General features: G+C 41.2%; 2 protein-coding genes across 2 annotated transcripts; both read right to left on the bottom strand.

Annotated features, from left to right (window-relative positions):
- Positions 1-2,716: 2,716 nt before the first annotated feature.
- LOC121715288 (immune-associated nucleotide-binding protein 9-like) lies at positions 2,717-24,413 on the bottom strand. The gene is made up of 5 exons (XM_042100857.1): positions 24,325-24,413; positions 9,017-9,054; positions 4,590-5,309; positions 4,385-4,411; positions 2,717-4,272 (listed from the first exon to the last, which is right to left on the bottom strand). Coding segments are annotated over exons 2-5 (1,728 nt in total). The 5' UTR covers positions 9,018-9,054; positions 24,325-24,413; the 3' UTR covers positions 2,717-3,292.
- On the bottom strand, positions 17,696-23,198 carry LOC121715696 (GTPase IMAP family member 7-like). Its single transcript, XM_042101586.1, has 4 exons — positions 23,180-23,198; positions 20,378-20,554; positions 19,402-19,428; positions 17,696-19,119 (listed from the first exon to the last, which is right to left on the bottom strand). Exons 1-4 carry the CDS (start codon positions 23,196-23,198, stop codon positions 18,077-18,079), a joined length of 1,266 nt encoding a protein of 421 aa, XP_041957520.1. The 3' UTR covers positions 17,696-18,076.
- Positions 24,414-24,552: the final 139 nt, after the last annotated feature.

Below are 24,552 nucleotides of genomic sequence, written 5' to 3'. Positions count from 1 at the left end.
TCTTAAATTTGCATAAGCTAGCTAAACCTCGTAGGTCAGCCACGTATTGGGACACAGACTCACCCGCTCTTTGATGTCGCCGCCAGAACATAACACGACGGAGAAGAGCGCTCTGTGGAGCTGCAAAATGCTCCTTGAGTAGTTTTACAGAGTCATCATATTTTGTGGTTTTAGCAAAAGTTCCGAACACTCGTTGTCCCTCTGCTCCAAGACAGTGCAGCAACAGTGCACGCTTCCTCCCGTCGGGCACGCCTTCCAAGCCGGCTGCAAGGAGATAAGTTTCAAACGAAGCGATCCAACGGATCCATGGTACGGCAGGTTCTCCGGGTAGAGCCAGGAAAGGAGAGGGTGGAGGTAAAGAACAGTCAGCCATCCTCGTCGCCAATGTAATGTGAATAAACCGACACGACACACAGAGCTGTAGTCGGAGCTTAGGCTACTCCATTTATTCGAACAGCACACGATTCTAACTTCCTACTCACGTGCCAACATAAAACCCAATCAACACGCAGCGTTGTCATAGCAATGCCAAACATAACATCAACATCTGTCACTGTTGCCAAGAAAGGGGACAAATCAGTTATTATATCTACTGGAAATGGAAAAAAAAAACCGAATCACTGTAATGTTGGCGTGTCTCGCGGACCAAACTCCTCCCATATGTGATTTTGAAACGCAAGACTATGCCAAAGGAGACGATACCTGATGGCATTATCATACGTGCCCAGGAAAAGGGCTGGATGGACACTGACCTGGTAGTGGACTGGCTCAAGGTAATGTGGGGCAGGCGCCGCAGTGCGCTTCATAAGAAGAGAAATATGCTCGCTTTAGAAGCATTCGTCTTATATTCAGGGTCGTCTTATATTCGGGTATCAACCTGCGGATATATACGGTACACTTTTTTTGTGTCTGTTTTTGTGGACTAGGATGGATAAGGAAGTTATCCATTTTTAATTACTTTTGGTTGAGTTCATGGATTAACAAACCCATTGACAATTCATTTTGAAATATACTTTGTATTGTTGTCAGTGGAAAAAGATTTTATGTTTATGTTGTGTGTATATTGTGTATGTGAAATGTGTCACAAAGTCAATCAAGAAATCTGAATTTTTGTAGCCCTATGAGGCTGGATATGCCTCATAGACTTGTAGAAGTATAATCTCTGAATAATCTTGGTAAAACACAATCCTCGAAAATGATAGACACCATCTGATATTGATTTCAAGTAATCTTTGTTGTTATTCCAGTAGTGAGTGTATAGACACCTCACTCACTTAAATATCTTTATTACACGGCTCTTCACAATGCTAGTAGAATGCTCCATTGACTTGAATGGGATTTCCCAAAGTTCTAGCGGTAAATAAATTCATGTAATTACCGCTGCAAACATATAACTAGATCTACCGCAGAGCGGTACAAAATATGACCGCCGCCCAGTCCAGCACATTTTTTCCACAAAAAGAAATCACGCTGAAAGGCCTATATGATTCTAACTGTCTCACTAAATTGCATTATCCACACTCAATTCTCACTGGTATCTGCTAGACAACAAGTACCAAAACATGATTAGTTCATAGATTTCACATGTAAAATTCATTTTATACAACCCCATCTCCATCTTGCCTGTTCATAATTCTGAGAAATTCTTGATTGTTTGTGTTATGTTTATGTTATGTGTGTGGGTGTGTGAGTGTGTCCCGGGAATCATTGACGGAAATTTGGGCATGCGAAAAAGAAAAATAAAAAAAATAAAAAAATTTGACTAAACCTATATGACCTTCGCTGCGCGGCGGTCATAATTACCGCTGTCAATGGCAACGGGTTTTGTGCTTCTGATACGTCTTTCATATCACTACGCAAGGACTGGAACTTCATTCAAACGTGAAAGCAGACGGTTCATCAGCTGTGTTCTAAAGAATGTTTGTTTCAAGTTCAGCAGCGTGTGTTGTTGCGTACTATTTGTTTCTCACCAAAAGCCACGATGAAACGGTAACAAATAGGCTATAGCCTATGTGGGCTAAAGAGTCATATCGTGGGGAGTTTATTGTTTCGTTTTGGCAAGTAGCTGTTTAATAAGCGGGATAATGTATAGAACGCCGGTCATTATTGGGAAATAGGTCCCTTCTGGGTGGAACAAGACCCCGGTTCGCCCTGTCGGGACCTATTTCCCGATAATGACCGGTGTTCTATACATTTTCCCTTACGTATCAACATAAACATCAATGTCACTGCAATAAGATTCTGAGGGGACCTGGACCAAGACACCACAGCCAGTAATACATGTGATGGAAAGGTACATCATCAAGGAGGTGTGTGTGTGTGTGTGTGATCTCTACATTTTGTAATGCCAGCAAATATTTACCATTTCAGAGATCCCTTTTGTTGAATTACATCTAGGATTTAATGTTGATAATCAAATTTGACTGAATAAAATATTTGAGAAGCTAATACTATTCATGTGTATATTGAACAATTCATCATTGTTATTTTTTTGTTTGTTTAATTTTATTCAGCATGTGTTGTAAAGGTAACCGTAAAGGTACCATTCAAATAAAAGTGTTACATTTTCATATGCCTTTTTTAAGATTTGGGATTTTGTACCAAAGAGGGGATTACCAGTTTAATCTATGCATAATCATACTTTGGCTAGGAGTGGACTCGAACAATCCACAGTTTACAAGCAGGTAGGCCTCTGTATCCAATACACCACATTATCTCAGGAAAAATGCTTTATTGGCTTTAGAATGCAAGAAAGGAAGGATGTACACATCTTATGGTTACACTAACACAAAGCACACTTACACACAACAGATACTGTGAATACCAGCTAGCAGTAGCACACAATCCCATTCTGAAGTGCTGCAAGCTTGTGGGTTCAGGCCCATGTCTGAGAGTCAACACAACACCGGTTAAAAGAGCAACACAGGGAGCCGCTGTGGCGCAGGTGGCTACAGCGTCCACACCACCACATTTGGGTTTAAGTGTCTATGGGGAACAGGCTTTGAGTCCAATCTGGGTCAATTCCCAATTCCACCCTCTTTCTCGCTCTTTTAACTGTCTTGACTGATTAAACACATTAAAATTAAAATAAAATAACACACGGCCAAAACATTATGTGACAGTATGTCAGTGAGATGGTGAGAGAGAGAGAGAGAGAGAGCAGGCAATGCAACAGTGGCTGTGAGCAAACAGAAACAGAGAATTTCCCACTTATATTTATTATATTATATTATCCCACAAATAACAAGTGTTTTGATGTGGTTGTTCTTGTGAGTGTCCTTTCAGACTATTCTTAAGATATAGTGCATTTTTGCTGGTTGTGCTGTAAGGTCTTAGCCATGGCTTTCGCTTCAGCTTTCTCCGCTTGTCTGCGAATGCTATCACGACTTCTGGCAAGGTCAGTGAAAATTTTGCCATCTATTTCCTTGATCTTCTTCTGGTGGTTCTTCTCCAGGTCGGCTCGAATCTCTTCGAGTTTCTTCATGTCTTCGTCTCTCTCCTTGACAGCTTCATCACGCAGGTTCCTGAGCTTCCTCTCCAGTGCCAGCTTGATCTTGGATAATTCATTGACCAAAAAAGAGACGTCTTTGTCTTCATTTGCATGCTCTAGTTCCTCCATTCTCTGCTGTAGCAGTCTCATCTCTCTTGCTCTGATCTTTGCTTCTGTCTCCTCAAACATGGCGGTGGTGTAGAAGCTTCCTCCATTTTGTTGAATCATCCCGTCAATCTTCTTGAGGAGAGATAAGACCTGTTGTTCCCGAGTCTCTTTGTCCTTGTTACAGAAGACATGGTACCGACCACCACAGTCCTCCATGAGCTCCTTTAAAGCAGCTGGGCTTTTTTCAATGTATGTCTTCATGGCAATGCCCTCTTCCTTCAGTTCCTCTCCTTTGGTGAATCCTACCATTGTGTATGCTTTCGAATACTCACCAAAGATCTCCTGGATCATCTTCACTGTGTCTCTCTCCTCTTGGGTGAAGCGTCCTACAGAGATCAGAAGCAGGAACACATGTGGTCCTGGTGAGGACATGGTGATGCATTTTCCAATCTCCTCCCGTATATTCTCATTTGAGACTGCGGTGTCAAACAGACCTGGGGTGTCAATGACCTGCACCATTTTTGAACCAACTACTGCTGACCTTCTCTTACATTTTGTTGTGACAGACCCCATTAAAGCAGAGGATAAGAATTCCTTCTTCCCGAGGATGGTGTTTCCTGTGGCACTCTTTCCAACTCCAGTCTTTCCAATCAGGACCAGCCTCACACAGTCCACTAGAGAAAAGGATAGTATTAAATACTTAAAATATTCTTATCTTTTAAAACAATGTGTTAACATTTTATCCTTAGACAAGAGAGTTCACAGTTCTTGAGTCTGTGATAATACCTGTTTGTTTTTTCTCTCTTTCAAGCCCTAAAAAGAGAAAAGGAGAGTGATGAACTTTATTGAACCATAAAAAAAACTAAATATCATACTTCTCAAATACACTTCCACCCGAAATTCAACAAATATTTTACATGATTCATCATTGCAATATTGCATAATTCCCAATTAAACTGCCATGGTGTATATTATATTAACTAATGCTTACATGTGTTGAGTTTTGATGAAAACCGAGGAGGTGTCTCCACACTTTCAGGCTCCTGTCTCTCTGCAGGTTCCTGCCTTTGCCCTGCTGTGGGTTCAGACAAATTATGCGCAAACTTTGTTCGAGGTTTTTTCTGAACAGGTGGTGCAGTTTTGAGAATCTGCCTGAGATAGAAACCATTATTTTTCTCTGTTAGTCCCTCCATTTTAGACAAAAGGTGTTGAACTTGCTTTCTGTCTTGGTGTTTTGTGTTGTCGAAAATGTGCACTTTTGGCCTAATTGCCTCTGGGAAGTTCTCTGCAGCTGTTTCCTTTTGGTCACCGTGTGTGATAATAGCAAGAGAGGAATCTTCTGCTTTTTCTCCAAAAGTCGCCCTAATAGTTGCAAGTGTCTCTTCAAGGTTGCGACCAACATCAGCTGGGGTTAGCACCAGTAAAAACACACAAGGCCCTGGAGTTGTCTCTGTGGCGATGGAAACCATCTGTTTCTGTAGCACCTCTTGGCTAACTTTGGAGCCAAACAGGTCTGGGGTGTCGATGACGACCACATCTCTGCCACCGACCACTCCTCGGGCAATTTGTGGTTTCAGAGTTACGGGTTCAGGGGAGGAGGGTGGACGGGTCTGGAAGACTTGCTTCCCCAGGATGGTGTTCCCACACGAGCTCTTCCCCACACCACTCTTCCCCAGGAGCACAAGGTTCAGTCCCTCACCAGCTCTAGACACTGTTGAAGTAAAATCACATGGAGAGATTTCAAATGTCACTAATCTGGCTGCTTTGCCCAATCAATACTGTAGGTTGAACAGAAATATTCCTATTACAAATCAGATGATGAGAATACAGTCTTTGGTTAATCCTTTCTTAGTCATGAAGGTTAATATAGGGCTGGCTTCTGTGGTGCAAGATTTCCCCCAACAGTCTCAGAGGAACAGAATTTTCCAAATGGAGTTTTATATCTTTCATCTGCCCGAAATGACACTTTTTTCATGACATCTTTAAAGGTACTGTCAGTGATTCAGAATGACGTCATATCTGTTGATATGTGAAACAAACACCAGCAAAACACCAGAGAGCGAACTCACCAATCCCCTCCCCAAATTTCCATCTGCTTTTCGGTGATTGGCAAGAACAGTTTTGTATGGGGGACAGGCATGCTCCACCTTATTTCTAGTTCACGGAGCCAGGGGTGTGTAAGTTTTTGTTTTTTTACAGTGTACTCACAACTAGAGGATCGTCAGGAGATATTCAATGAATGTAACAAAAAGGGTTAGAAATAGCTTAGAACCGCTGACAGTACCTTAATGAAGGCAATGAAGGCTGAGCTCTGATAAACAGGCAGGGCTCTACACTAACATTTTTTTCCAGGAGCACTTGTGCGCCCAAGTTAAAACATTTAGGAGCACAGACAAAAATTTGGGCGCACAGTCAGTTCTGTACTTAACTTAAACATAATCTAACATTACACTGCAGCTAACACTTAAACATGCCAGTGCACCAATTGTGAATATTAAGAATGACTGACAACATTTAGGCTACAGGAAATAGGATTTTAAAGATCAGTGCCTACTTTATTTTCAGTCTGTTCTATTTTCCTACATTTTGTTAATGTAAAATAGTATAATACATTGACATATTTGCATTTAGCCTGTATATCAAGTATCCTGCCAAATGTAGGCTAATTTATTTATTTGTGAATCCATCTGTAGCTAATCCAAATATGCCCATGGTGACCTATCTGACTGCATACTGCCTAAAACAGCTAACTACAACATTTTCTCATCCACAAAACCCAACATAGGCTAATCAAGGATATATATTTTTTTTATACTTTTACTTTTTATTTGAAATATCTGCATTGATGGGGGCAGTAGGCAAACGTTAGGCCTACTTTCGTTTTGCACTTCAGCTTGTATTCGGTGTAAACAAACAAGCATGCGTGGAAGCCTGGAGTTGTCAGTAAGTAAGTCAGCCAATACGTCAACTGGGCTAAAAGGCATGTTAGGTTACCTTTTCTTCTCTCACTGCATTCTCAGAATCTCATCCTGTTCCTCCAAAATCCGATGAATTCGGTGGATAGAAGAACTAATTTCTTCAATCTTTGCATCTTGGCTGGCTAGTCTAACTTTCCACTTTTTCTGCGTGCTCTTGGATTTGATAGAAGCGACTACTAGCGAGTCACAACGCGAAACTGCTAACGTTGATGGGAGTTTTTATGCTGCATTCGCGACGTGATTCTATGATTTGCACCAGTAATGTTTCTTAATGTTGCGGTGTATTTTGTAGACAAACATTGACATGGTTAGAAGTCATTCGCACCAGTGCGCCTAAATATTTTTTTGCACTCACACGCCATCATTTTTACTCGCATGTGCGAGTGAAATGGGCGCACTGTAGAGCCCTGACAGGTCCGTACCACACATAATAAGCGGACCCATATTGCACATGATAAGCAGATCCATACCGCATCTGTAACATATCATACGGAGCTGGACCAGTGCTAGCCCCTATACGCAGTAGATCCGTCAATTGAATCCAAACCAATTTTGGACCGATGGGCATTTGGACACTGAGGGCCGGATGTACAGAGAAAGTGCTAATACCGAGTTTTTCTATGCGCAGAAAGCAAATTTACTTTGATTGGATTACACCTGCTTTTAACTGGCACAAGTTTTTCACCGCAAAACAGACATGCGCCGTTTTCATACATATGGCGGAATACCGAATCAATCTCTATTAGCACTTCTCCCCTGTGTTTGCGTGATACTCCTACTTTCCCCTGACCCTCCTATGAATGCATATGCATGACATGGTAAAGCGCAAATGGCCATTCGCAGCTCCCGGGACAGGCAGTCTGTACATACCTCGTCATGTTTTTATGTGCATGTTGCGAATCAAATACGCCTAGCCTGACGAGCCAGACTCACATTAAAATGTAGGGTCTGGGCACTCACCGTTCGCAGTGCTCAGTCCGAGGGGCAGGATAATCGGTTGTCTTTCAAATTCCCTCTACACCCAATAGGACAGCGCTATGAGTCCCATGCGGTTTCCCACCAGCGAAGCTAGTTGGCTTGTTCAAACTTTTGCCAACTTAAAAAAAGCTTAACTCTTGTCACACTGTTGGCCAACAGCAACATCCATCTTCTTTGTTTTCAACAGCAGGGAATTCAAGCCAAACCGTTGCAACTCTGCCATCAATCATTATGTTAAGCCCGCCTAACGACTATACACGATTTGATTGGCATGATAGAAGTTTAATTTTTCGAGCTCACAAGCCAACGGAGAGTTGCTAGACTAGCCCTGGAAGCAAATGTAATTTGCTGCCGCTAGAGTGCGTCTAGATTTCTAGGCTAAAATACGCCTGCAGTGGGCGCAAAAACGTTAGTACATCTGGTCCTGAATTGGGTCTGTATTTTTGCTATTTGGGAAAGCATGTGCAAGGTGGAATAAGTGGAATGATTATAGAATGTATGTTCTGCAAAAGAAGAATGTGGATATACCAGATTTCTTTGTTGATTTACTGACACCGCCCAACTTAATCTTTAAATGTGGCAGCCAGCTTTGTAACCGGTTCCTTAAAAGATGGTAATAGAATGGGAAAGCATGTGCAAGGTGGAATAAGTGGAATGATTATAGAATGTATGTTCTGCAAAAGAAGAATGTGGATATACCAGATTTCTTTGTTGATTTACTGACACCGCCCAACTTAATCTTTAAATGTGGCAGCCAGCTTTGTAACCGGTTCCTTAAAAGATGGCAATAGAATGATCATCTTTTTTTTTTTTATTATACAGCTGATTAAGGTGACGTGATAACGCCAGGGGCTGTTCTTATTTGGTTTTGCTCCTTAAGTTCAGGTGTAAGGTGAAATAGGTTCACGCAATACAGCTACTATTCGCACATCATACACCTGTTTGAACATCACCAACAACATGACGACCCTGCCACCTTTACAGGATCCCAAGGAATTACATTGCGGAGACCTGGTTAGAGAGGTAAAAACATTATTCTGAAGCTTCAGTCCTGGAAAATCTCCAGAATCACTGGAATCAAAACAACTGTTTCAATACATTAGGCTTATTGAACTTCATGCAGCATGATGCATGCTGGGTTTTGTACAATGCAAACATGTCTTTATCTGTGCAGTGCTGCATGAAGTTGAATGAGCCAATTGTCATATGAAATGATTGAAGGCGTGTCAACACGTCTGTCGAGTTTCCCATCACTAGTGCAAACAGCACTATTTGAACAAATCAGATTCTGCTCAGACAATCAAATATTCAAAAAGTTCTGACACCTTATATTACTACTTCTACTACTACAATAACTACTACTACAACAATAACTACTAATTCTACTACTACTACTACATATCTGTGAATTACTGAGGCTACGTAATTTCATCGATGTAAATGAAAAATTATTGTAACTTACTGTTTGTGATGTTGAAGGCTTTTTGAGAAATATTTCTACTGTAAAAAGGCAAAAGCCATAAATTACATGACTGTAAAATCAAATATATGATTCAAATCCACCCTCAAAATTACATTACAGCATCTGCATTAAGTGCATATTATTATTAGTTCATCATTATAACAGATTAGATGATGGATAGAACAGACAGACTTAATACTACTACTACTACTACTACTAATAATAATAATAATAATAATACATAACTATCGCTAGTACTAGTGATAATAATAATAATCATTATAAAGCTACAGTATATTACATTTTATGACATTTGCAGTAGAATAGGTTTTGCAGCAGTAGTATTTTTTTTTCTGGAAGTACTGTAGCATTGGCTGAAAATGATTTGTGGGTTATGCATTTCAATATTACCAGTATATGTTGTGTAATAATAAAGTGTCTTATTAACATTTGTGCTCAGTTCATAAAGACAATCCTACCAAAAATCAGCCTCCTGTGAGTTGGCGATGTGTCGTCTTCAAGTCTCAACTCTTCACAAACCATTCATGTCACTCTTCTTTGGTCTTTATATGTTCTGCTGAAATCTGATTGGGCCATGTGCGGGCTGATATTTAGAAAGTGAAAGAATTTTTGAAAATGTATGCACAGTATTGTAAGGAATTATTTTGGACAATGACAAGCCCAACCTGGTTGTATGGTCTAGTTTAAAACATTTACAATAGGCAAGCGAGAAGGCAACAATTCACTCATGGAATTACTGTAGAGTGTACACATATTTTAATTGATTATGTGGAACGACGATGAAAACATTTTATTTCAGGCTTTTCTGGTCTCTATCAGTATGAAATACAGAACTGATACTGTGTCTGTGGCAAAGCTGTTGTCCTGTGTGTGCACTGACAGAGGTGTCATCTCAAGGGTAGACTGGCTTGGCACTGATATGGCCTGAGCTAGGACCTACTCTTGAAATTAGAGTGTCATTATTCATCAGCTGCAAGCCAGGTCTGTCCTGAGGTCAAAATTGTAGCAATGAAATGGAGAGAAATCATAAGTGCATAACTGGGGCGTAGCCAGAGATTAAAATTAAGGTGTGCCTGTGAGATTTTAGGTGGCCTCAACCCAGTGAAAGCGAGTGGCGCAGAGACATGGAAATGTAAACACTACTCTTACTGTATAGCCTATAGTGCTCTCAAAATTAACGTGATCGCGTAATGACAATCAAAAACTGCACATTAAAATATGGTATACTCGCAAGAATAATTCACTTTCAGAGGCTGCATCATAAGTAGAAACAATAAGCCATAAGATATTTTAAGGCAGGATAAAAACTCAGTGCATATTTTAGAGATGGGTTTTTACTGATTATCAAAGACTGTGTAACCGATTGGCCTAAGTAAGGTATTAATGTTTGAGAATATATCCTTTGGACAAACATCAAGAATCTTAATCAGTGAAGGACAGGAGTAACAAGCACTTACTTTTCTGTAAATTTTTCTGTGCTAACACAGTCAGTTCAGAGACTCCAAAGGCGAATCCATAATGTGCGCTGGCTGCGTTTTGGCGGCAATGTGAGGCTACAGTGCAAGACGGCGGGGCTTGGATTTAAACATTAAAACAATTTCACCATCATGCAGACTTTTTGTCAACTCTCTTTCAAAAGACAGTAAGCTATTCAACTGCCATGTGTGCATTGAGGAGCTGATGGGTGTCTTCACCCGGTTAACTGTTATGGCAATGCCACGTATTTTCGCCACCTACTGGCGAATGCATAGACCACAACAATCCTATGGTTTGTGTACCCTGTAGCCTCGTTTTGATTTACAATGGCTGTCACGTGTATACTGTAAGGCGAATTGATTGTGTACAGTACAAGATAGTTCCTTGTGGTAGTCATTAGGGGGTGCTACACTTAAACAAAATAACATGTCCTCAAATGTAATCAAGAGATTACACTTTACTGTGGCTTGTGGCACAATCTGTGAGTGTGTGTATATGTGTACGTATGTGGGTAAATTTCACCTCAATTATTAGTCTGTTTCAATATGTTGTAACATACTTCGAACACAAGACAAATAGGCTCCTACCACAGCCATTTGCTGGCTATTAACCTTATGAGCCCTAGGCCATGGACGAGACAATGGATGGATACGCAGCAGGTCCTTCCCGGGAATGTGCCAACCTGTGGCCCCACCTCGCCAGACTATTTAGATTTTCTGAACAAGTTAATGATAGTTTTCGCTTCAAGTGTTTCAATTACAAAATAGTATTTTGTATTTGAAATACATATTTGAAATACATGTATACTGCCCATCCCTGGCAACATGGTAAAATGATGAAAATGACTTGATTTTACTTTCAATTCCTTTTACATTCTCCAAAGTATTAACATTAAAATTTTTCATAACTCCATGTAGGACGTTTCTGTACATAAATGTAAGCACTGTGGCAGTAGTAATGCAATATTTAGAAAATGTAGGCTACTCTTGTACTCTTGATACTCAAGTACTTTTAAAAACAAGTACTTCAGTACTTTTACTTAAGTAGACATCTGACTGTTGTACTTTTACTTGTACTTGAGTAAAATTTAGCAAATCTGTACTTTTAAGTAATGAACCTGTGTACTCTGTCCGCCTCTGAATAAGTCACACATTGAAAGATGGAAGGAAGAGACTGATTGTATTCATGTCATGCATGTTGCATTGTATTCATGTCATGCACTTGGTGTGGTATTTGGAGTAAGTAGGCCCTTCATGAAGTACCTTCATGGTAGGAAGTTCCTATTATTGACAGACCATAAGCCATTGCTTAAAACTCTAGGGCCTAAAACAGGTGTGGCAACACTGGCCACCTTTAGATATACAGTAGGCCTACTTACAAGATTACAAAGGGTCAGAGAAACATAGCAATGCTGATGCCTTATCAAGATTACCTGTGTGGATGGTGACGGTGATTCCTGAAAAGAGTGGCTTATTGCTTTTTTAAAACGGTTACTACATATATCTGTCAAGATTTTATAAAATAAAGGCACATAGAAATGTAACGATTTATTCATAGATAATCGCCAAGAAATATATTTCCGCTATCAGAATGGCTGCCAAGCAACGTCAAGACGCAGCTACTCTAACTTTTCTTTGAAGTTGTGGTAGCGCAGTACGAACGCAGAACGAAATGCGGTCAAGGTGTATGTAGGGGAGTTGGATTTTATCAGGCATCGAATGTGATTCAGCCAATCATAATCAAGGACCAGAACTATCTGTTTTGATCAGATACTAAATAGTTTGACTGGACTTTACTGTTAGCCTACAATTAATCATTAGTGTATCAGATATTAACCTTTTATGAAACTGTTGATTTACTTACTTACCAGAGTCTTAGTCACAAATGTAATTTGTGAATTTTGCAGATGAATTCTTTCGGTAACACTTGACACTGAACACATGACACGGTCATGACATATGAACCCTAACCCTTAATCCTAATCCTAACCCTAACTCTATCCCTAACCCTAACCTTAAACCTAACCCTAACTTTCCAAACTAACCAAATGTCACTTAACAGAAGCGTTGTCAAACATTTATGACATGTTTATGACATGTTCATGACAGGGTCATGTCACTCTTATGTTGATACTGTCAAGTAAAGTGTAACCATTCTCTTAACGTAATGGCTTACTTCTATTCACTATTGGCATCATGGTTTACTTCTGTATTCACTGACCAAATATTATGTATCTAATGTGGTCTTTGCTATTAGGCTACATGATTAAGTAGCCTAATGGGTCACGTATTACTGCATATTAATATTGACACAAAGCCTGTTACTGTACCCTAACTTAGCACATTGAGATAATATGAACTTCTGGGGAGATGCCAACTGCATCTTGTTTAAGTATGTGTACTGTAGCCTACTTATCAAATTACAATAAAGTGGAACCTAATCTAAATTTCTAGCCAGCGTTTTGGTAAAACTAGAGGCTTTGAACTAGTTGTAAGACACCAAAGGAGAGTCAGAGGGGAATGGTAATTAATTACAATTTTATCGAAGCCAACAATAGTTTTGGAAACAGGAAAACAAAAAAGGTAGCAGCTTAGTGGTGTTTAAGCAAACCAAAAATAATGTACACAAAAGGTAAATAAACAATCAAAATACAAAAACATCCAAAAGGGTTGTTTTTGTTTCAAGTTGACAAATCACACCAACACCCATCTCAAGCTCACACAAAAGGCCTACCAGTACACAGGCTACAGCCAGCCAGTCCCTCAATAATCAGCTTGAATTAGAACATAGTAAACAGAATAAATTAAAATTACTGTTACTTTAACTATTACACAACTCAAAAATCAACAAATTAACCAAAATTGTTGAATGCACTTGACAGACAGACTAGGCAAAACACAAGCAAACAAAATGCAAACAGGCAAATAGCCAAGACCCACTGGGTAGGTCACCAGAATAGTAGTAGCCTTAAGGCTGCCCGTGACCAGACAGCAATATAGGTTAACCTTTAAGTAATTGAAGATAAACGGTAGTAGGCAGTGCAATTAATCAATGAGGCAAAGGTGCTCAAACTCATATTACAAATTTATTAAATATAAATAAACAGTCAATCACATTGAATTCACAGTTAAAATGTACGTCAAATACGACAGTGTAATAAAACGAGACCACAGCCAGCAATACCGCCACCAGCAGCGCCAGACACCCCACAGCAGTCCCCACAGTAGTAAACAAACGAGCAAGCAAGCAGCAGGCGAGTTAGTAGCTTCAGTGTTCTCCGGCCTAGCCTAGCCAAGCAGTCATCCGCACGGCAACCCACAAATGTGCCAATCGCTCGGTACCGTCCCGCAAGTCCTCCACAGATCGTAGGCTACTCAGCTCTCCACCCGATCACCAGCAGCGATGTAATCACTCAGCTGAAACAAAGGAGACTTTTGGCAGTACGGAGCTAACTACCACTGCTAATACACGTTGTTCGAGGCAAAAAAGGGAGCTACTCACATTGCCGGGTGCAGACCAAATCTGCCACCTGGAATATAGCTTTTGCGTGGATGCCGAAATCCTGGAACTGCTCTGCTGTGTGTCCGGTTGTGTGTCCGACTGGGTAGGCCACCTCTGGCTCGGCCGCTGTGTCTTTTGCAGTTTTGACTTGATATCCTCCATGTCTGTCGATCCTGCAAATATAGGGGAAAAAAAAAAAAAAAAACCCTCCCACACACCTGTTCCCCCTCATTAAATTAAGCAGCCTCCTTCCTATAGGTTCGATTGAGAGTCTGGGAGTCTATTTATTGAGAGTCTGTTAATTGTCAGTTTGATTTGGGACAGCCGTGACTGGAATATCAAAGTCCACACGTGAAAGCAAAACAAAAAACACAGCACACAGGACACAAATAAATGCATTAAAACACAACAAACGTGAAACATGATATTTTGCACACCGCGACATCCCCCCAGGCTTTTCCTTTGGCAGTCCCTGACAAATAACTGTCCCACAGAAACTCACATCAAGTACAGAGCTGGTGGCTGACCTAAATTCTCCCTAGCAGACCGTCGAGGGCCCACTGGCTCAGGGTCCCTTGGGTCATCCCCTTGCTTTTAGACCAACCCCATGTTACCTACATGCTCAGCTACTACATAAGGTTCGGGGTGCCACCGGCCTCAGAGTTTACCTTGTCTATTCCGATTCCGAAGCCAGACTCTCACCTACAACCAGAGGGGCGGCTTTGGTGTGGGGTCCATAGAGATGCCTTTGTCGTGATGCTGCACGGCCGCTTTTCTCCTTCGACAGGGCTTGATTTTTCTGTAGGTTACACATGTCAACTGCATCTGACGTACCTCAGACTCCATGTTGGGCCAGAAGTAGTGTCTGCGGATGTTGGCCGTGGTTCGCTTCACTCCAGCATGGCCAGCAGCCTGGTGATACTTCTCCCACACTTCCTGCTTCCTAGAAGATGGGCAGACAAGCTGGAACACACTTATTGGTCTTCGGATGGATCATTCGGCGGCAAAGGGTTCCATCACGTATGACCAAGCGGCCAGCCTGTCGAAGTAGCCGCTTAACGCCTGATGACAAACCCCTCCACTCAGGGGGCCTTGGCAGATTCTGGCTGATCACATACCTTGCCACTGTCTGAATGTCAACGTCCTCTTGGTTAACCTTCCAGTCACCGCTGATCCGATGGACTGCAGCTTCAGTCTGGGACAGCAGGGGCTTGTTGGGCCGCATACGGACTTGGGACATTCCAGCAATTGGCTGCTTTATTGGAACTCTAGCTACAACATCAACGTTGCCTTCTTCGCAACACGAGTGGCCCTTGACCTCACAGTCCGATTCGAGCTGGGCACTCAATCTTAGTTCAGTAGCTCCAAGCCTAGCTGTTTGTAAATGCCACAGGGTTGTTGCCAGGGAACACTTGACGCCACACTCTTTGGGTCTGAGGGTCCTGGTGCGGCAACGACGGAAACTGGACTGGTCCCTGGAAAACAGCATTCCAACATGTAGCAATTACATTCATGCCAATAATGAGAGGGGTTGTGAGCCCTTCTTGCTTTACAATCACAACTCCACGGTCAGGCACTCGGACACCATCTATGGTAAAATTCAGTGTGGCATATCCAACGTAGGGGATGTCTAGGCCATTTGCAGCTTTCAGTGCCAGGAACATGGGCTCTGACCCCAAACCCACCTGGTTGGCAAAATGTTCATTGAACAGATCTTGCTGCATTAGTGTTACCTGAGAGCCTGTATCCAGCAATCCCTCCATTAACATTAACTTTTACAGTTGGACACTGGGCCACAAACACGGAATTGGTCCTTGCCTCACTAGTCCCACTGGTAAGCCCTGCTACTTGGACCTCAGCAGCAGGGGTAACTAGTTTAAAGGCAGCTGAGAATCAGAATGACGACGACAGTGACGCCCAACATGGCCTGCTTGTCCACAGTGATGGCATATAGGTTTACCTTCTGCATTCCAGAGATGAGATTGTAACTCAGCTCGCCTCCTCCCACAAGGTTGCCTACCAGTAGGCCCATCCATCATGGGCAGAGCTGTTGCCTGCTGTCGTCCGTTCCAAAGCTCCTGGGTCCACTCCCTTAGCTGGCCCTTCAGATCGCTCAGGAATTCCTCCTTCAGGGTCTGCTTCCAGCGACTTTCCTGTGGGTGTGACTGGAGGGTATTGGTCTCACTTACCCATGCACAGGCAACATCTTGGCCCTCCATGTTCTGGTGTTCCTCTTCCAACAACAAGGCTTCCTGATACACCTCTGCAAATGTCTCATCTGGACTCCTGCGAACATACATGCGTTTTTAGGGCACGACACAAACTACCGTCCCACAGGCCAAGCAGCAGTTGGTCTCGCAGCTGTCGGTCCGATGGGGCCTCTTCGGCACTCCGTTTTTGGAAATGCGGGGGAACTCCCTCAGCCGTAACACAAAGGACCTCAAGGACTCATTAGTTTGTTTGCAACTAAAAAAAAAACAGAGTGTAACACAGGAAGAGGTATCTGATCCCCATACGACTTTGTCAACACAGCCAAAATCTTTGAAGCCTTGTCCCGCTCCTTCATCCAAGACCAAAATTTCCTGTTTAGCTTCCCCCTGTAATGCCCCCAATAACAAATTTACAGCTTGAGACTCTGATGCAGAAGCATCGATTAAACCCGTTACCTGGTCTTTGCAGTCGCTATACTTTAAACCCTGTCTACTTCCATCAAACTTGAGAATCCATGGGGCCCCGGCAAAAATAGGCATAATCTTGACAATTTAAAAAATTCAATCTAAAAACAGTGTCAATATTTAAAACCTCTAACGAAACCCAATGCCTCTAGACTGCACACACTGCCGTCCACCAAACCCTGCTCGCAGCGCCAGAAAGATGTCACCAGAGTAGTAGCCTTAAGGCTGCCCTTGACCAGACAGCAATATAGGTTAACCTTTAAGTAATTGAAGATAAACGGCAGTAGGCAATGCAATTAATCAATGAGGCAAAGGGGCTCAAACTCCTATTACAAATTTATTAAATATAAATAAACAGTCAATCACATTGAATTCACAGTTAAAATGTACGTCAAATACGACACTGTAATAAAACGAGACCACAGCCAGTAATACCGCCGCCAGCCACCCGCAGCGCCAGACAGCAGTCCCCACAGTCAGCACAGCAGTAAACAAACGAGCAAGCAAGCAGCAGGCGAGTTAGTAGCTTCAGTGTTCTCCGGCCTAGCCTAGCCAAGCAGTCATCCGCACGGCAACCCACAAATGTGCCAATCGCTCGGTAGATCGTAGGCTACTCAGCTCTCCACCCGATCACCAGCAGCGATGTAATCGCTCAGCTGAAACAAAGGAGACTTTTGGCAGTACGAAGCAAACTACCACTGCTAATACACGTTGTTGTTCGAGGCAAAAAAGGAGCTACTCACATTGCCGGGTGCAGACCAAATCTGCCACCCGGAATATAGCTTTTGCGTGGATGCCGAAATCCTGGAACTGCTCTGTTGTGTGTCCGACTGGGTAGGCCACCTCTGGCTCGGCCGCTGTGTCTTTTGCAGTTCTGACTTGATACATCTTCTATGTCTGTCGATCCTGCAAATATAGGGGGGAAAACACTCCCACACACCTGTTCCCCCTCATTAAATTAAGCAGCCTCCTTCCTATAGGTTCGATTGAGAGTCTGGGAGTCTTTATATTAAACATTCAATTAAGGACAGCAGTAAAAAAAATATATATATTACTAATACTGTATATACAGTATAACTAAACTATCCCATTCAAAGACCATGACATTAGGGCAGTTAAAGCATCAAAATATATATGCTAAAAATAATAATAGTAAGAATAACATCTATGAGACTCAAAAGTTTACAGGTGTATCATACTATTAAGGAAGTCCCAATGATGATTTTGATAGCTCATAGTCTTGTTAACCCAAGCAAAATATACTGTTCAGTGAAGAATAACATTTTCCGAAAGAAGTACTTGAGTTGCATTTTTCAAACCATTGAAGATATTTTAAGAATGCTCTTTCAATAGCAAATTTCCAATACACTAAACACATAAATCTTATTTATTCATACTGATTGTTTGCCTGTGGATAACTAAGTGAGTCATTAAGTAAGTTAGTGTAACTGCTGGCTAAGTTCTTATGATATGGTGCACTTTTCATGATTTTTTTAGCCACAGCTTTTGCCTCGGCTTTCTCCGCTTCTTTGCGAATACCATCACGAGCACTGATGAGCTCGGCCAACATTTTGCCATCTATTTCACTGATCTTCTTGTCCTGGTTCTTCTCCAAGTTAGAGAGCAAGTCTTCGAACCATATCATGTCTTCATCCATGTCCTTGACAAATTTATCAGGTAGGTCCTTGGACTTCTTCTTCCATGGCAGCTTGATCTTGGATAGTTCATTAACTAAAAATGAGACTTTTTTGTCTTTATTTGCGTGCACCAGTTCTTCCATTCTCTGCTGTAATAATCTCATCTCTCTTGCTCTGATCTTTGCTTCTGTCTCCTCAAACATGGCGGTGGTGTAGAACTTTCCTCCATTTTGTTGAATCATTTTGTCCATCTTCTCCAGGAGAGATACAACCTGTTGTTTCTGTGTGCCTTTGTTCTTGTTACTGAAGACATGGTACCGGCCACTACAGTAATTAATCAGTTCTTTCAAAGCAGCTGGACCTGTCTGGATGTGGTCCTCAATGCTCCGGCCTTCATCAAGATCGTCTCCTCTTGTGAAGCCCACCATTGTGTATGCTCTGGAGTACTCTCCGAAGGTGTCCTGGATCATCTTCACTGTGTCTCTCTCCTCTTGGGTGAAGCGTCCAACAGAGATCAGAAGCAGGAACACATGGGGTCCTGGTGAGGACATGGTGATGCATTTCCCAATCTCTTCTTTGATCTTCTCATTTGAGACAGCCGTGTCAAACAGACCTGGGGTGTCAATGACCTGCAGCATTCTGGTACCTATCATTGTTGTCCTTTTCTTACATTTTTTTGTGAGAGACTTTCCCGAAGAAAAAGACTCAAATTCCGTCTTTCCCAGGATGGTGTTTCCTGTAGCACTCTTTCCAACTCCAGTCTTCCCTGTCAGGACCAGCCTCACACAGTCCACTGAAAGGAGAAAGAGGGAGTAGCTATGGTTTGTTTTCTTAAACATAGACATAGGCATACTCCCATAACAATCTTTTCTGAGGCCAGCTGTGATGTCCTATTACCCACAAATTTGTACCGCAACTCCAAAGAAACTGCTGTGACAATTTTTTTAGATATTTTTTGATTAGATTTGTCAAAATCTAGTGAGAAATGAACACGTTACTATCTGATTATACCGTCATTGTAACCATTGATAGTGTCAATATACACAGTTAAAATATTTGGGAAAGTGTAGCCTACCTGTTTGCACTTTTTCTTGTTGACGCCCTACAAACAGACACACACACACACACACACACACACAGACATAGACACACAAATATTATAAACATCACACAATGCATGCTTACTTTGAACATAGCCTGTTAGATATAGATCTGATGAACAAATAAAAGAAATATAAAGTTAGTCACTTTTCTTCCTACAATCATATTTTTTGTTTATCTTATCTTCATACTTAAATCCAATAGATTTGCTTGTCTCTCCAATACTGATATGCTGTTGAACATCATGTGACGTTTGAATTTTAATGTGAGGAGAATATGGGTTCATGTTCTATCTTTATTTGCTCTACCTTTACAGTAGGTACCTGGTTAGAGGTAGACACTAAAGTATAATGTCATATAACAAACTTACACTAAATATGATGAAAAGTCATGTGTCTCCTCTTGTCCAGCCCCCACTTCCTCCTTCCACTTGTGTTCATCTTTCTGTTTCTCTCTTCTCTGTTGATCTTCTCTCTTTGTCCTGGTTGATTGCAATGGTCTTGCTCCATCCGGATTTGATTTCATTGTGGGGTTGTCATTGGATCTCTCACCAAAGCTGTTGTTCTCCATCATTGCCTCAATTTTGTCCAGAAGATTGTCAACTTGATTTTGGCGTTCATCCTTGAAGAACAAGTGGAACTTATTTCTCAGTGCCCTAGGAAGACTTTTACTTGCTTGGCTGTTTATCAAGCTAATATTCTTCTCATCCATACTATCTAGGGTGATCAGAGCCATGGTATTTTCTACCGCCTTCTCACCAAAAGCTTTTTGCATGAAGCCAAGCCTTCCCTCAAGGTCAGACCCTACTTCACTCTTTGTAATCACCAACAGAAAGATGCAAGTACCAGAGGAGGTCATAGAGGTGATGGCCAAAATTTCTGCCTGTAGCTCCTCACGGGTGAGTTGGGAACCAAACAGTTCGGGGGTGTCAACAATGACCAAACGTTTACCTCTGACACGTCCACTGGACATTTCACTTGCCAGCGTTACAGGGTCAGAAGACGAGGAGGCACGAGTCTCAAATGCATCTCTCCCCAGGATGGTGCTCCCACACGAGCTCTTCCCAACCCCACTCTTCCCCAGGAGCACAATGTTCAGAGCATGGGATCTCTTGTCAGCTCTGGACTCTGTATAGAATAAACAGGGCACAATCAAAAAGGGGCATCTGTGTGTATGTGAGAGCCATACCAAGAAACCAATCACATAGGCTACGTTTGCACCGTCAGTTACTAATTGTGACCCAATTCCGATTTTTTTGTGTGCCACAATTCTGATGTGCAGTGTTAAGCGATATTTTCAGATCAATTATATGTGGACATAAATCAGATATGAGTCGGATATGTGCCAATGCGACTGCAGTCTAAACGGGCAGATTGGATATTCCCTGTCATTTTCTACTTGTACAATGTTGAAAAAATTGGCCACAATGTTGTGTGTTTTCACATTTACATTACACACAATGTTGCTTTCAGTTTCACGTGCACGCACGACTGGCAAAACGTCTAATTAAAATGACAACACAGCCACTGAAATACCTAATGCAAAGTTTGCAGTGCCTTCTGTTTTTTTTTGCTTTCATTTTAGTGGCCAAAGTTCCTCTGGTAAGCATGCGGATTGTCAAGCGTTTAAAATAAGTGAACTATGTTAAAAGTAAACAGATATCTACGGAAGCGTATTGCTGCCACACTAAAAAAAAATAAAAAGGCTCAGTATTATTTAATTATGTGAAAAGTTTTCTTGTTATAACAATATTTTTTTCACGTTTTAACAAGATATGTATCACGTTATTACATGAAATTATCACGTTATTTCATGATAATGATATTTTCACGTTATAACGTGAAAATATGTTATTTCAAGATATTATTTTTTCACGTTTTTACAAGATATGTATCACGTTTTTACATGAAATTATCACGTTATTTCAAAATAACGAAACTAAACGAAACGAGGCCACAAGAGCTCATGGCTGGCATAAATGATAACTAGTCGTGTCTATGAACTTGCACCCTGACTGCTATTCCACAGTGCTGCTTGATGAACAGTGCTGTTTGTTTTTGTGCATAGGTGTGTATGTGTGTGTAGGCTACGCGTGTGTGGTCAATTCCCAGCTGACTGAGGAGCAGCGAAGAGGGATGTGTGTGTATCGGCAGAGAGCCGCAGAAAAGGAGGTTCTGTGCAGGATAGCCTGCTCACACAGCCTGATAGTTCTGCTTTATCTTCTTATCAACACAATAAATAAAACTTTCGCTAACTTGACGCAAGAGGGAGAAAGGGCTTTGATAAATATGCAAATCTTCACGCAATGTGGGTGAATGTATAGAGCGCTCTGGCTCGGTAGCCTGCATGTCAGGTCATCGCAGTCATTAGGCTGTGGGGAAGGGACGCGGGGAGTGAGTAGTGAAGCACTGCAGTCGCACAGTGCAGGCTGCTGGAGAGCACAGCAAAGAAAACATTCAAACAGCAATAGCATGCGCTTTTTGAGATCACACTACAGTAATCACCCCGGCCTCTCCCGATTGCCACTCCGCTAGGCTAGCCTACTGCACACATGGTGCAGAATATTCTGGACAATGCTTGGGTGTTCGCATAGGCTATAGGCCTATAACAATATCATCCACCGTGTTCAATAACGAGAATGTCTTAAATCGAGCTTAAAATAAAATTTGATTGAGTCGTGTAAACGAGCATAGCCTATTCTTGCCTCTCGTTTCGTTTAGTTTCATTATCTTGAATAACGTGATAATTTCATGTAATAACGTGATATACTTATATCTTGTAAAAACATAAAAATATCATATCTTGAAATAACATGATATTTTCACGTTATAACGTGAAAATATCAGTATCATGAAATAATGTGATAATTTCATGTAATAACGTGATACATATCTTGTTAAAACGTAAAAAAGATATTGTTATAACAAGAAACTTTTCACTTTACGTAATACTGAGCCTTTTTATTTATTTTAGTGTGGCAGCAATACGTTTCCGTAGATATCTGATATGGGCTGAAATCTGATATATTCTGAAACGTAGCCTAGATGTAGACGGGCTGTCAAAAAAATCGGATAAGGGCAGAAAATCAGGACTGTGCATCAAGCCCTGTGCAGCCATTAATGAGCGGTGGTAGAGATAAGGAGGTGGACTAGCTTGCAGCCAGCAATATGTGGGTTCAATTTCCAGATTGTGCCATTGAGCAAGGCACTTAACCCCGAGTTGCTCTGGGGAGAATGGCCCTTGTAATATAATTGACATGTACATTTGCTTTGGATAAAAGTGACTGCTAAATGAATGTAAATGTAATAAAATAACTATCACTCTAATGTGGGGTTAATCATAGAGATACAGAACAGACAATATTGATTGATTTACATGTGTTTTGCAAATATGCCTTATTTTACAACAGGTCGTTTCAATATGGCAATTTTTAAAATGTGTGTTATGTACAGTATTATAAAGAAATGAAAGCAGATTTATATCATGTTCATTTTTTTATTGATTATAAAACAGATGTAATGTTAGTGAACTTACTACTTGCATCCGTTCCCTTTGATGATGAAATTTTCAGACCAGATTCACCAACTGCTGCTTCTCTTCAGTCTGTCGCACTTTAACTCAGAGAAACTTCTGAACTTGACTGTGGAGAACATTTGATCAGTTTGATTGGGTCTGCTGCAAATTGAATATATGGAAAATGAGGACATTTGAAGTCTTCTAGTGACCTTTTATCACCTTTTCATAACATGTACTTTTGCTCCACAAAGCCATCCTTGCTGTGCGGTCTTCATAAACTATGTATAGTGAAGTTAGACATCTAAACGTCATATTATCTGTAAGACTGTCAGAGTTAAAGCAAGCGACCAGTTAATAACATTAGTTAATGACATCGTAGGTTCAATCCCCAGGTGTGTGCTGTCGTCTCTTGCTTCTGACTGCGTGCAGTTGATCTAGTGTGACATGAGGAACTTTGTGCTGTGCAACTTTACTTGAAGCTACTTTTTAACTAAAGCCTATTGGTCCCTCGATGTAGAGCAACTATGATCCACCATTGACATTGATCCATTGAACATTGATCCACCAGACAGACAAATAATTTGACAACTTGAAATTCACGTAGGTAGGCTATACATTTTTTGATACTTAAATATTTAGGTTACACTTGACAGTATCGACATAAGACTGACATTACTGTACACTGTCATGAACGTGACATAACGCTTCTGTAATTAAGTGACATTCGGTCTTTGTCATAACAAGTTAGAGCTAGGGTTAGGGTTTGATAGCAATAATTTTACGGTTAAAATTAATAATAATCTAATTTCTACGTTATCCATGTGGCCCTTCTTGGTTTAAAACAAAGACACCCTCCCCTCCCCCAATGAAATGCTAATGTACTGGTTCTAAGGCCTATCAGGTACACCAGACAAAGGATGTTACCTTGATATAATGTATCCATGTGTCATGAAATGTAAATATATTCATGTTTGGTATCATTGTAATAGTAACAAGGATTGTAATGATTTGATTGTGAGAATGTTTGGAACATTCTATAAGTGATATTTCTGATATATAAGATATCGCTCCTCATGTTCTTCAGATAGGTCTGAAGTGGGTGTGAGTAGGGTTGTCTGATGCCAAGTGTAGAACCAATCACGTGGAATTGTTTTGCCGCCAGTTTTCTTTTTTGTTTAACCCATACAAAAGTGATTAACTTGCATTGTAAGAATAAGACTAAGATTAGAAGGATGGGGAACTGAAGAAGAGAGAGAGGGTGATCCAACAGAGGCCATGGCCTAGGCTACATAGACCATAGACCCTGTACCCTCCCAGTATATGTTGAGTAATAACAAGTGTCTTATTAACATTTGCGCTCAGTTCATAAAGACAATCCTACCAAAAATCAGCCTCCTGTGAGTTGGCGATGTGTCTTCACATCTCGCCTCTTCACAAACCACTCATGTCACCCTTCTTTGCTCTTTATATGTTCTTGTGAAATCTGATTGGGCCATGTGTGGACCGAATATTTAGAAAGTGAAAGAATTTCAACATTTCAACATCTGTCAGTGCCCATTTGATCACAACAGGCAACAATTTAAAACCAGAAGAGAGGAACAGGAGTTTC

The sequence above is a fragment of the Alosa sapidissima genome, chromosome 8, assembly GCF_018492685.1.
Source record: "Alosa sapidissima isolate fAloSap1 chromosome 8, fAloSap1.pri, whole genome shotgun sequence".
Lineage (NCBI taxonomy): Eukaryota > Metazoa > Chordata > Actinopteri > Clupeiformes > Clupeidae > Alosa > Alosa sapidissima.
Note: the sequence above shows the minus strand (reverse complement) of the source record. Positions and strands in the feature narration are given on the sequence as shown.